This window comes from Rosa rugosa, chromosome 1 (genome assembly GCF_958449725.1).
Source record: "Rosa rugosa chromosome 1, drRosRugo1.1, whole genome shotgun sequence".
In the NCBI taxonomy this organism is placed as follows: Eukaryota; Viridiplantae; Streptophyta; class Magnoliopsida; order Rosales; family Rosaceae; genus Rosa; species Rosa rugosa.
The window spans coordinates 54099368-54112308 of NC_084820.1; the positions used below are offsets into that span (position 1 = coordinate 54099368).

Consider the following 12941-nt stretch of genomic DNA (forward strand, 5'->3'; position numbering starts at 1 on the left):
GAGCCACACTCATATTGCCCCCAGCGGCACCAACAGCTATTGAGGGCGTGACCTACGGAAGCACAGCCAAACAGGCTGTTACCCAAGCTCCGGCTCATCTCGAGATCACCGCCGACGCGCCGCTCCAACATCACCTCGCTGAAGCATCAGAAGCTGGGAATTGAAGCATCAGTCCCACATCAAAAACAAGGAAGAGATAAGTCTCTTCCCCACCTATAAAAGGTCTACTCCTCTCTCCTCATTAATTGCTCATTTACTACTTACCCAATGTTATTCTGTCAACATAAATACATTGACTAACTTAGGCATCAGAGAAGAGAAGACCGCCAACCGCGGTCTCCCTCTGACACCCTTTGTATTTCATTTGACAGATAGCAAAATCAGCAAAAAATATCGCAAGTAGCGGTTCACCCCTCGAACCAGCGTTAACCGAGGTTCGCCTACCGCTGAATCTTAGACATTAACATTGGCTCCGTCTGTGGGAACCCTTGAGTAAAATGTCATCCTATCATAGCAATCACAATGACTAACGGTAGCGGGGGAAATGTTGAAGAGCAAGCGGACTAGTCTGTCAACCCTCAACCCACCAACCCTGCGACTAACGTTAACCCAGTGGCTAACGTTAACCACACACTATTTAACACTCCGATCAATCCCAGCATGGAGCCCCAGGACACTTCCCAGATCCAGCAAACCGAGGCAACAGCGGAGGCTCATCCGGGCAGCAGTCGCCGCCCGCCGGGCCAGGACCTCGCTGCTATGTATGAGTTGGCTCTAGCAGATCTCCACAAGGCAAACAGGGAGCGCGAACAAGAGCGCAAGGAAAAGGCCGAGGCCCAGAAGCAAGTGGCCACGTTGATGTCAAAATTCGACGAACTGAAGAAGGCTCTGGAAGCAAACGCTAACCCAGCGCAGAGCGAGCACTCACAGAGTACCAGGCGTAGTCGACCCAACGGCGAACGATTGGTACCCACACCAATAATGCAGATTCAAGTCCCGCTGAATCCATCCGAACTGTTGGGAATGGGCCCTCCGCCACCGCCACGACTGATGATGGAATAAGAAGCGGAATCAAAACCGCGCACCAACCGCTCTGCAACCACGACAAGAACCGAGGGCAATCTGCCTACCCCTAGGCGGGAGTTATCTCAGTAGAACCTCCAGGCAGGATCTGTTGGTGACGCAACCGCCCAAATCTTGGAACGGATACAGCAACTGGAGCAGAGGCTGATCCGGGCTGAGGCAAACGCCCCAGCGCCAGTTCACAATCCGCTCTTCGCGTCAAGTCCAGGGCCATTCACCGCTAGGATCCTGCAGGCCGCCAGGCCAGCACATGCAAAAACGCCAAAAATGCCACAATATAGCTGCCTGACTGATCCCTTCGTCCACATGGACACCTTCAAGAAAGTTACCAACAATAAGGGATTCGATGACGCCACCCTCTGCGACTTGTTCAGTGAAACGTTGGATAGTGAGGCGATGAGCTGGTTCTTCGAGTGCCCGCCGGGCTCCATAGACTCATTCCATGCACTATCGAATGCTTTCCTGTAGCGATTCATTCTGTTGGCCGCTGGACATCACAACACAAGCCAGTTGTTCAGCGTCAAGCAGGGTGCGGAAGAAACATTAATGGCATTTGTCACTAGGTGGAGAGCGGTGACATCTCGGTGCCGCGACCTTGATAAAACAATGGCACTGGCAGCCTTTAAGCAAGGGCTCCTAAAGGGACCATTTCTCTATCACCTCAACTACAATCATCAAAATGCCGCATATGACCACGTCATGAGCGAGGCCGTCCTCCACGCGCATGCAGAATTCATCACATATGGAGAAACCCCACCACCACCAACGGCAACAAAGTCCAGTCAACCCTCCTACAACCAGCAGGAGACCGCTAACAAAACCCCTGCCGTACCGCCAACTGACAAAAAGCGAGAATGGCAACAAAACAACTACCAAAATAAGCGTCAAAAGGACCAACATTACCACAAGAACAATTGCTCATCTCACGGGGATACTCGTGGCAAGCAGGCAGAGTCCTCCCAGCGGTACGTAGTGTTCACGGTCTTCACAGCCTCGTATGAGGAAATATATGATCAAAGCAAGGACCAAATCCCACCGCCACCTCCAAGAAAATACCCAAGGGTGGGCAAACCAAGGAACACCAGCAAGTTGTGCAAATACCACGAGGACAGCGGTCACAACACAAACCACTGCAACGCTCTCAAAACAGCAATCGAGACTTTGTATCGTGATGGCAAGCTGGAACAATTCAAGGTACGGCAGCCGCCACCAGTGGTCGCCAATATCGAGCCCATGCGTCGTATCAACACCATCGACAGCGGTGCTCCTATCACGAACATGTCTCTTAAGGCAAGAAAACGTTATGCACGCACCAACCACCCCAAAGATGTTTGCAACATCTGCTATGAAAGGTCTGCTAAGCTACCAAGATCTGGGTGGGAACCCATAACCTTCTCTGAGGAAGAAGAGCGCAGAGTACATCTCCCCCACGACGATCCATTCCTCATCGACGCCATGCTCGATAAATGGTCTGTGGGGAGAGTCCTCGTTGACAGCGGATCCGATGTGAATGTTATCTTCAATGGTTGCTACAACCATCTCCAGCGGAACAGAAAGCTACTCCAAGATCATGAACCGCTGCTCAGCTTCTCCGGTGCCGTTACGCAACCACTAGGTTCTGAACGGCGCTGAAACCAGATACACCCCATTGGAATAGCTCGCTCTCGCACTCATCGTCGCCGCTAGACGTCTCTGCCAGTACTTCCAGGCCCACACAATCCATGTCTTGACAAATCAACCGCTAAAGCAGGTTATGCAGAGCCCTGAGAATTTGGGACGCCTCAGCAAGTGGGCCATCGAGCTCAGTGAGTTTGACATTGAATACAAACCGAGAACCGCAATGAAAGGCCAAGCGGTCGCCGACTTCATCGCTGAGCTCACTGAACGTCAGGACGAACCCACCCTCAGGGCAGAAGAAGGCACCATGGAAATGACAACCGCTGAGGAACCAGCACCCAAAGCAACAGTAAGACTGGAACCTCCTTGTGGACTGCTCCGCCTGCGCCATGGCCTGTGGCGCCGGCGTTATCTTGACCGGGCCAGGGGGACTGAACGTGGAATACGCATTGAAATTCAACTTCACCGCCTCAAACAACATGGCGGAGTATGAAGCACTCATTGCAGGCTTGCTCCTCGCCATCGACTCAGGCGCTGGCAGCATCAACATATTCAGCGACTCCCAGTTAATCGTCAACCAAGTCAACGACAGTTTCCAAGCCAAAGATAAACAGTTAGCGGCATACTTGGGATACGTCAAGACTCTCCTCAGAAAATTCCAATTCCACACCATCACACAAATCCCCAGAGAAAAGAACGCCAAGGCAGACTCTCTGGCAAGATTATCAACAGCTCAACCACACCAAAGTTCGGCGGACACAAGGGTGGAGTGCCTTGACAAGACAAACATCATCAAAACCCTAGCGGAAATTTTCAACATTGAGGTAAACCCCAGTTGGATGGATGAAATAATCGAATACAAGCGCAACGGAACGCTGCCAACCGACAAGGTCGAGGCACGGCAGCTCAAGCGGAGAGCAACCCGTTATAACATACATAATGGCAAGCTTTACCGCCAAGGGTTCACCCATCCCAACCTCCGATGTCTGACCCCAGAAGAGGGAAAAGTCGTTTTGGCAATGATACACGCCAGGGAATGCGGAAATCACTAAGGCGCCAGGTCCCTGGCCAATCGCACCATGCTGCATGGGTACTTCTGGCCCACGCTCGGTGACGACGCCAGAAAAATTTCCAAGTCCTGCCACAAGTGTCAGTAATATGCTGACCTCCCTCACGCCCCGGCAGAGCCCCTCTCGATAATCATAGGCCCATGGATTCACTCCACTTGGGGCCTCGACCTGGTCGGCAAGTTACCAACCGCTAGGGGCCAGTTCAAGTACATCATTGTTGCCATCGATTACAACAGCAAATGGATAGAGGTGGAACCGCTAACAGCAATAACTACTGCCAAGGTAACTCACTTCCTCTGGAAGAACATCTATTGCCGCTACGGCGTCCCCCATACCATCATCACAGACAACGGAGCATAGTTCAACAACGAGGAGATCATATCTTTCACCATTAATCTGGGCACCAAGATGAGCTTTGCATATGTGGCGCACCCCCAAACTAACGAACAGGTTGAAGCGGCAAACAAGATAATCAAGAAACTGCTAAAAAAGAAGCTCGATGACGCCAAGGGTCTATGGGCGGAGAAGCTCCCGGAAGTTTTGTGGGCTATCAGGACAACCCCAACATCCGCTAACGGTGAAACACCGTTCTGCACGATGTTCGGGACTGAGGCCGTCCTACCCGTCGAAGTCACCCAACCTACCACTAGGGTCGAGGGCTATTGTTCCGAGACCAACGCCGAGGGTATCAACCTCGATACGGATCTCCTCGAAGAAAAACGCCACAAGGCCCATATACACAACTTGCCGAACAAGCAACGGGTATCGCGTTTCTACAACGCCAGAGTCAAAGCCCGGAACCTCCAACTTGGAGACTGGGTAATGAAGGAATTCATTCCACCGCCAAAGGCTCTCCGTTCCACTTGGGAAGGACCATACAAAATAGTAGAAGTTGTCAGCCTCAACACTTTCTACTTAATGGACAAGGATGACGTCACAACGACCCACCCTTGGAATACCAAACACCTACGGTATTACTATAAGTAATCATACCGCTATCCAAGAGCATCTTGACTTAGCTAAATTTTTGTACAACATTTAGCTAAGGGAAGCTACCCAACGGGTACTCTCTCCCTTTTGTAAACGCTAATCTCTCAGCTATCAATGAAACGAGGAATTATTCAAACCATTGTTCTCCATAGCACAACGTTAACTGGCAACGCCAACAACATTCAATGGACCACGTCCGCTACATCGTGCACTTAGAACAATTTTAATTCCTTTAAATGTTTCATTGATTCACAAAAGTTCAAGTCAAGATTCTAGCGGTATACTAAGATTCAAACAACACAAGCATCTTATCAGCGGCAATCACAAAAAATTCCGATAGAACTTCATAAATCTAGGTTGGGACTCCCCAACCAAAAATCTTGTCAAATTACAGATAGAAAACGCCTCAACGGCGGCAACAACTACAAAGAAAGCAAAGAGAAGAGCTGCAGAAAGAAGAGCTATCTTCATGGGTTGTTTGGAGCAACCGAAACACCTTCACCGCCGACCTGCGGGGGTTGAGCGACGCAACGACTTGTTTGGTCGAACCCTGGAGCAGTAGGACTTGGCGTCACCATCGTACCATCCTCCTGCATATGGGTCGCTAGGAACTCAACACGAGACACGTCCGACGGAGTGGGCAGCAGAGTTTGCTGGGAACCATCCGCCGCGCGCTGGCCACTCTCACCGCTGCGGGAGCGCACACCCTCAAGTTGACTAGCGGCCGGCTCACTAGCGGGTACTTGCTGCTGGGCCGACATCCCGGTTGGCCGAGGCGCCTTGTCCTAGTTGATGACTCCCTTCTGGTCCAGCATCTTGAAGTTGGCAGAGGTACCAGCCTTCACCGCCTCCGTCAGAGCATGCTTGAAGTCCGCTGACTGCTTAAAGGCTTCCACAGCAGCGGCGCCCGCCTGGCCCCTCTCAGCTTCCCGCCCGGCAAGCTCATTCTCCAACTGTTTTACCTCAGCAGCTTTGGCGGTGACATCGCGCTGAAGACTCTCCGCACGCCTAGTCTTCGCCCCCACTTGCTCCTGCAGCAGAGTCATGTCTTGCTCCAGCTGCGCCACACGGTTGTTCCGCTCCATATCCCGATTGACGGCGACGTTCAACTTACCCCGAACAGGAGGCACTCGGTGTCGACCAACTTGTCTGATGTCTCCCCCAACTCCCTCCAAAGACCTTCAACTTCCTCTCTCAGCTGCCGCTCAATAGGAGACGACTTCGACACCGCCAAAAATAGCTCGTGCAGCCCGACCGACAAATGCCCAAAGGCCGAGCTAAACGACGACTGTTGAAGGGCTGTAGGGCTTACTGTCCCGTCCATCCCGCCGAATCTGAGCCGCTGACTGAGATGAAAAAGAAATTCCCGCTCCGGATTGGTCAGGAATTCGGCGTACGAAGCAAAGGAGTCGAGCCCGCTCGTCGGCACCCTCCCCGGCGATGGCCACAGTCACCTTCTTAGGGCCTTGTTTTACCCTCTTCTGCTGGCGAACCCCAATCGGCAACGTGTCTTCTACCTCCTGTTTTTCTTCAGCGTCATTTTACCGCCGCTTCCTCTGCAAAGGACCTTGGACGGAACCCACAGGGGCAGACCTCGGCGGGTCCTGAGGCTCCAAGCCCGCAATAGTAACCGGTTCCTTCACCGGAACTGTCCTCTCCCGCTGGACCCCACGCCGCTGAGTGGCCACCCTTTCCCTGCCTTTCTCTGGGACGACACCAGTTCTGCTCCCTCCGCCAGCCTCGCGCTCGGCGCGAGCCTCAAGCAATACCACAGTCTGACCGGCGGCAGCAAGATGCGAGTGATGAGGCATCGACATTACAACCTCCACCTCAGATCGGCTCAATGCCTGCGACTGCGGGTCCACAACTGTCTGCCGCGCATTCAGACCAGCGACGTACATACCCTCCAAGTAATTCTGAAGCTCCGCATTGTCCATGGCTCTATCAAACGCCTCGCGGCTTGCCTTGTTGCCGGGAAGGGGATCTGCATAAGCAAACCAAGAAGCCAAGTTAGCATCAGGAAATCTACTCAAAATATAGGTCCGCGTACGACACTTACCAGGAGTACGGGTCAGCTTCAAGTCGACCAACAGCTCCCAGCCAGTCAGCAAACGTAGATCAAGTAGGTTGCGGTTCCGCCAACACCCTTTTATCCTTGCTACGCGACACTACTCCTCGCGCGTCAACGTAAAACGCAAGCCCGCTGTGCAAGAACAGAAGTGATGTTAAAAAAAAAAAAAAACTAAGAAGTCATAGCGCGTTAGTTAGCAAGGCTAGCGGTAACCTCGAATAGGTTGGAACTCCAACTTAATCCTAAATGTCAGCGCCTGCTCGTTCACCCCCGCGTCGTACTCCCATCCCTCGGTCGTAACACAGAAGGTCGACCGCCAGGGGACATTGAATCCTTCAGATTCTCAATCAGCTTAGGAGCTCCCGTACGATGGGTAAGGTTGACTTGTCTGCTGCAACCCTAGCACTTCACATATACAAGTTCGTAGAAGTGAAGAACCTCCGCCACAGTCGGACCTTCGCAACCAGACAGCCGCCAGAGAGAGTTCAGTGCCATCAGCAACTTCCACATGTTAGGGCAAATTTGCCCAAACGTGAGGTCAAACTCGGAAATCAGGATCTGAAGGTTAGGAAGCAGCGAAAAAGTGACGCCCTGACGGAACAAGACCTTGTCAACAGCGGTGTAACCCGCCGGCAGAAAAGACTCATTTTCATCCTTCTTTGGCGGATGCAACTTCACCACGCTAGGGAGACGGAACATCCGCTTCAGCTTGTTGATCGTAGATACGGTCATCGGACCCCCCGCCTCATCAACCGGAGTACCGTCACGAAGAACTCAGGCCGACTCTATTTCTTCCCTGTTAGCGGAACCGCTAGCAGCACTATTGCTAGCTAGCCTCTCCTCACGCTGCTTACGGGCGGCGATTTCCTCCCTCACCGTCGAAGGTTCGGGACGCCCAACACGAGCCATGGCTACTTCCCACGGTATGGTTTGTAACGGTTCGATGTCTAGCGGTTCAAGGCAGTGAGGTTCCTGCAGGGGCAGACGGACGACGAATAAATAAAAATCCTATCTGAACAGCTGAGCGACACGTCAGACCCGGAATCCTCACTGTTCGAGATCTCTATGACGCTAGCCATCGCAAACACCCTAAAACCCATGTCAGTCAGTTCCAAAAGGATCTAAACTATCCCTATGACAGATTTCATCCAAGAACACCAAGAACAACCATACCCAGAAAACCCAGAAAACACCAAAACAATTAAACAGCATATGTACACCCAAAACCCAGATTCGACCATCTAGCAAACCCATCACCATCAACCTTCTGCCACAAACACAAACAAATCCCCAAACCCTTCTAGACCCTCAGACACACCATAAAATGGCAACAGTTACTTCGAAGGGCAGACGTATCAAGTGACAGAAACAATAAACATTCAAATAAACACAAGGCTCAGATCATCAACCTAAACTATGGGAACTCTGTGTGCTTGAAGATGTCTGTCTTCACTTCGAGGAGCCTCTTTCACCCAAGGTCGACACCCTCACTCGATTTGCAGAACTTACTCCTCAACTCTCAGAGAGCAAAGCTTGAAGACAACGATTTAGGTTTGAAGTGCAGAAAGTGTCAAACCCCCTTGGTTTCCCCTTCTTTTATGTCAACATCAAGCCAATCCGGACCGTTAACCAAAAAACGACATCACACCACGTCCGTACACGTGCCCCATGATCACACCCACTATCCAGATTAACCAAGCGTCGCCTCAGTTATCAACACGATATTTACTCGCATTAATGGCGAAGCGACAGGTGTGCTGAGAAGACGTGCGCCTACACGCCAGCCCAATGCATGGCGGACACGTGCCAAGCGCTGTGGACGAAACGTCCATTCAAAGTAACCATCAAAAGCAGGCATACCAATCGGCAAAGCGAGGCAGTCTCCGCTAAGCGCAACACCATTAGCGGAACACCTCCCTTTCATCTTGCAAGCGAGGCAGTCTCCGCTAAGCGCAACACCTTCAGCGAAACTCCTCCATTTCATCTTGCAAGCGAGGCAGTCTCCGCTAAGCGCAACACCTCCAGCGAAACTCCTCCCTTTCATCTTGCAAACGAGGCAGTCTCCGCTAAGCGCAACACCGCTAGCGGAACACCTCCCTTTCATCTTCCAAGCAAGGCAGTCTTCGTTAAACGCAACACCGCTAGCGGAATTCCTTTTCCGTTTTGCAAGCGAGTCTCCGCTAAGCACAACACTGCTAGCCGAACTCCCTTTCATCTTGCAAACGAGTCTCTGCTGAGCACAACACCGCTAGCGGATCTCCCTTTCATCTTGCAAGCGAGTCTCCGCTGAGCGCGACACCGCTAGCGAAAATTCTCCCCTCCACCTTGCAGGCACGGTCCCTGCAACGCATCGTACCGCTGACTCTCAGCGGAGGGACTTTCGCCAACGACGACTCCCGAGGCAACGCCTCATAATGACAACGACCGCCACGCGGCGTTGCAGTCAAGCTCGGTTCCTCCGGGACAAGTCAACACAGTCTTCGACGACCTTGATCAGGCATGTTGACCCCCGCCACTTGGGTATCAAAGATTGGGCTCGCTACCCAACACCAGCTGCTCAGCGCAACTCCCCTCAACAAACAATATACCGGCCAAACGGAGGCCTATCTTAGCCGGGGAGTGGGGGACTCCCTAGGGGGCCTACTAGGGGCCCACCTGAAAGGGTATAAAGCGTTTGCTCAGAACAAATCCATGGTTGACAACACACTGACGCTAATTATGCTTTCGCAAGGCTAGCAGAAGTAACGCTTCACCAAGATTGCCCTCCTTGACTGGGGACTTGGGGGACTTGTACTTACATGAGCATTTGTCAAACATAATTAGCTATAATGAGCTAGGCTCATACCACCGCCAGCGGTGCCAACAACCACCAACGGTGTGACCTACGGAAACACAGCCAAGCAGACTATCACCTGAGCCCCGGCTCACCCCAAGATCACCGCTGACGCGCCGCCATGCGTCGTGCCAAGATCACTTGGCTAAAGCATCAGAAGCTGGGAACTGAAGCATATCAGTCCCACATCGAAAACAAGGAAGAGGTCATCCTCTTCCTCACCTATAAAAGGTTCACTCCTCTCTTCTCATTAATTACGCATTTATTACTTACCTACTGTTATTCTGTCAACACAAATACATTGACTAACTTAGGCATTGGAGAAGAGAAGACCGCCAACCGTGGTCTCCCTCTGATGCCCTTTGTATTTCATTTGACAGATAACGGAATCAGCAAAGAATATCGCAAGTAGCGGTTCGCCCCTCGAACCAGCGTTAACCGAGGTTCGGCTACCGCTGAATTTTAGACATTAACAATGATAGAAGACAAAAGTCTCTTTAGGCGATTGGCTACCACTTTGGAAGGAATTCTATAAATGACATTACATAAAGAAATAGGCCTAAAGTGACTAGCCTCTTTTGGTTCCTTTACTTTGGGAACTAAGCATAGATGAGTAAGATTAGAATTAGCAAAACTTTCACCAGTCTCAAGGAATTGTCTAACTGCAAGACAAACATCAGTGCCTACAACATTCCAAAATTTCTGAAAAAAAAATGGGGACATACCATCAGGCTCCGGACTTTTAGAGGGGTGCATATGGAAGAGGGCCTCCTTTATTTCTTCATCCGAGTATGGGAGCAGAAGATCATTGTTCATGTCTGCTGTTACTTTTGGCTCCACTACCTCAATAATAGTGCGTAAAGCCCCATCCTCAATACCTTAAGATGCATAGATGCCTTGAAAGTACTGAAGAATGATATCATGAATCTCCCTCGGATCAGAACACCAAGTTCCATTCCCATTGTTAACACCCTTGATTCTATTCTTCGCTTTACGATTAGAAGCTCTTCTATGAAAAAAAGCAGAATTCATATCCCATTCTTTTAACCATAAGGCTTTAGACCTTTGTCTCCAATACGTTTCCTGCTGTGTAAGCAAGGTGCTTAGTTTGGCATGAAGAGCTCGTTGTTCCTTATATTGGTCAGGGGTGAAGGGTTGCCGCATCAAGTCATTTAATTTCTTTTGAATTACTCTCATTTCCCCCCGTTGTGCATCAAAAACATGTTGATGCCAATGCATTAACTCTTGACCAGTTTTCCCGATCTTCATGCTAACTTGTAGCATGCCATTACCAGCTAGGGGTTGTGACCACCCTCGTTGTATCACACTTAGACAATCTGCATGGCCATCCCACATCTCTTCAAAACGAAATCGTTTTGGAGCACGCCAGACAATTCTTCGTTCAGCGCTAACTTCCACCAGCAAAGGGGTATGATCAGACTCAATTAGTGACAGAGTTACAACCCTAGAACAAGGAAATAAATCGCGCCATTTTGGGGAGGCAAAACTTCTATCTAATCTTTCTTTCGTCTTGTTGGACCAGGTGTACCGACTACCCACATACCCCATATCATGCAGATCACAGTCCACCATTGTTTGTCGAAAAGACTGCATTGGTGCCCAAGCCCTAGGAACTCCACCAGATTTCTCATTGTTGCTCATTATTTCATTGAAACCCCCCGCCATGATCCAAGGGAGAGAGCAAGGCTGAGCAACGAGGGTTTTGATAAGGTTCCATGTGCGGTGACGCTGACTGTGATGTGCAAAACCATAGATTCCAGTAAATCTCCATATTTCTTGCGTCCCAAGTTGCCCGATCTCAGCGTCAATGTGATGAGGTCCATACGTTCGCAATCTAACTGGAGTATCCGCCTTCCACATGAGAGATACTCCTTGGGACTCATCCTCACAAGGATAACAATACACCCCGCAAAACCCAGATTCACTCGAAAGGACTCAAGCAGACTTGGCTGTGCAAGGGTTTCAGAGAGGAAAATCAGAGGGTTTTTTGCCTGCACCATATTGACCAATGCTCTTTGAGTTTCATGGTTGACAATTCCACGACAATTCCAGAGAAGTATATTGAGTTGCAACATGTTGCCGAGATCGAAGGCTGCACAGAGTAGCGTGCTGGCGGCTAGGGTTTGGCCTCACCGCTTAGAGTTTTTTTACTAATCTACTTCTCTCTCTTTATTTGAATAGAAAAGAGTTTGAATTAAAGAAAATAATTAGTATTTAGTTATCCATATGTAAAAGTTAGAATTGTAAATATATTATTGGCACATGGCAATATAATAACAACTTGTCCTTAGTTGTAAAGTTTTGTCCTTATAAGCTCAAAATTGACTTGTATGGATGTATTTGGGAATCCATTATTTGTCAATGACTTATGTGTAGTTTGCTAAAATTTTAATATATTGAAAATATTATGATGGGCAATTGTGACAAACAAAAAATAATTTTTTTTTACATAAATAATTAAAAATTCTCAAAACTCACATTTATCTCTTAAGTGCTGCAATAACTACTCACACCACAACCTACTTTTATCTTCCACTTATCTATTTTTGCAATAAATGTTTTCAGTTTTCATACCACATGCTAAAGCACATTAGCAAACTCGAACGTTTAAAATTAATTACTCAATCTTGCTAACATAATTTTTTGGGTTCTTGACCAAAAGCACGAAAATGAGAAAAAATTATCCCACTTACCCCAGTAAGAGATTTTTATTCCCACTAACCTAACTACAGACTCAAAAGACGATTCTACCCCCGACAAATTTAAAAACTACTCAATGGCACATCAGCCGCCTCTCTCTCTCCCTCATCTCTCTCTGGTACCTTCTTCTGCAAGTGGATGACGGGGAACGACGGAGGACTGCCACCACCTGGCCGCCATCGCCGCGTATCACGGTCAAATCGTTGCGCCGGTTTAAATTGGTATAGGGCGACCAGTCACCTGAGGTGTTGTTGCTGTCGAGGACGCGCAGCTTGCCGGCGACGGTTTTGGTTGGATCTGACGGCGCCGGTTACCGCTGCTTCTACTCAACGAAGAAGCTGCTGGATGTCGGGGATCTTTTCGAGAAGACGCCGGAGCTGAGGAAGCGCGGACGAGGTATATCACTATGACATTTACAAGAGGATTGATGCCAGCTATTTTGGATACAGGGACGACTAGGATGGGTTTTGGAGAAGCTGGAGGTTGTGGCGGAGGAGAAGACGAGGGCGGAGGCGGTCCAGCAATTGACTTAGGTGCCCAAATCATTTTTTTTTTT

General features: G+C 49.8%; 2 protein-coding genes across 2 annotated transcripts; one reads left to right on the top strand and one right to left on the bottom strand.

The window, feature by feature from the left end:
* Nucleotides 1-1782: 1782 nt before the first annotated feature.
* Nucleotides 1783-2715, top strand: LOC133730618 (uncharacterized). Its single transcript, XM_062158175.1, has one exon. It carries the CDS (start codon nt 1783-1785, stop codon nt 2713-2715), a length of 933 nt encoding a protein of 310 aa, XP_062014159.1.
* Nucleotides 2716-10543: 7828 nt separating this feature from the next.
* Nucleotides 10544-11545, bottom strand: LOC133730623 (uncharacterized). Its single transcript, XM_062158179.1, has one exon. It carries the CDS (start codon nt 11543-11545, stop codon nt 10544-10546), a length of 1002 nt encoding a protein of 333 aa, XP_062014163.1.
* Nucleotides 11546-12941: the final 1396 nt, after the last annotated feature.

Bases quoted from the DNA above. Each gene is read 5' to 3' on its own strand.
- LOC133730618 (XM_062158175.1), top strand. From the start codon at position 1,783: ATGAGCGAGGCCGTCCTCCACGCGCATGCAGAATTCATCACATATGGA.
- LOC133730623 (XM_062158179.1), bottom strand. From the start codon at position 11,545: ATGTGGAAGGCGGATACTCCAGTTAGATTGCGAACGTATGGACCTCAT.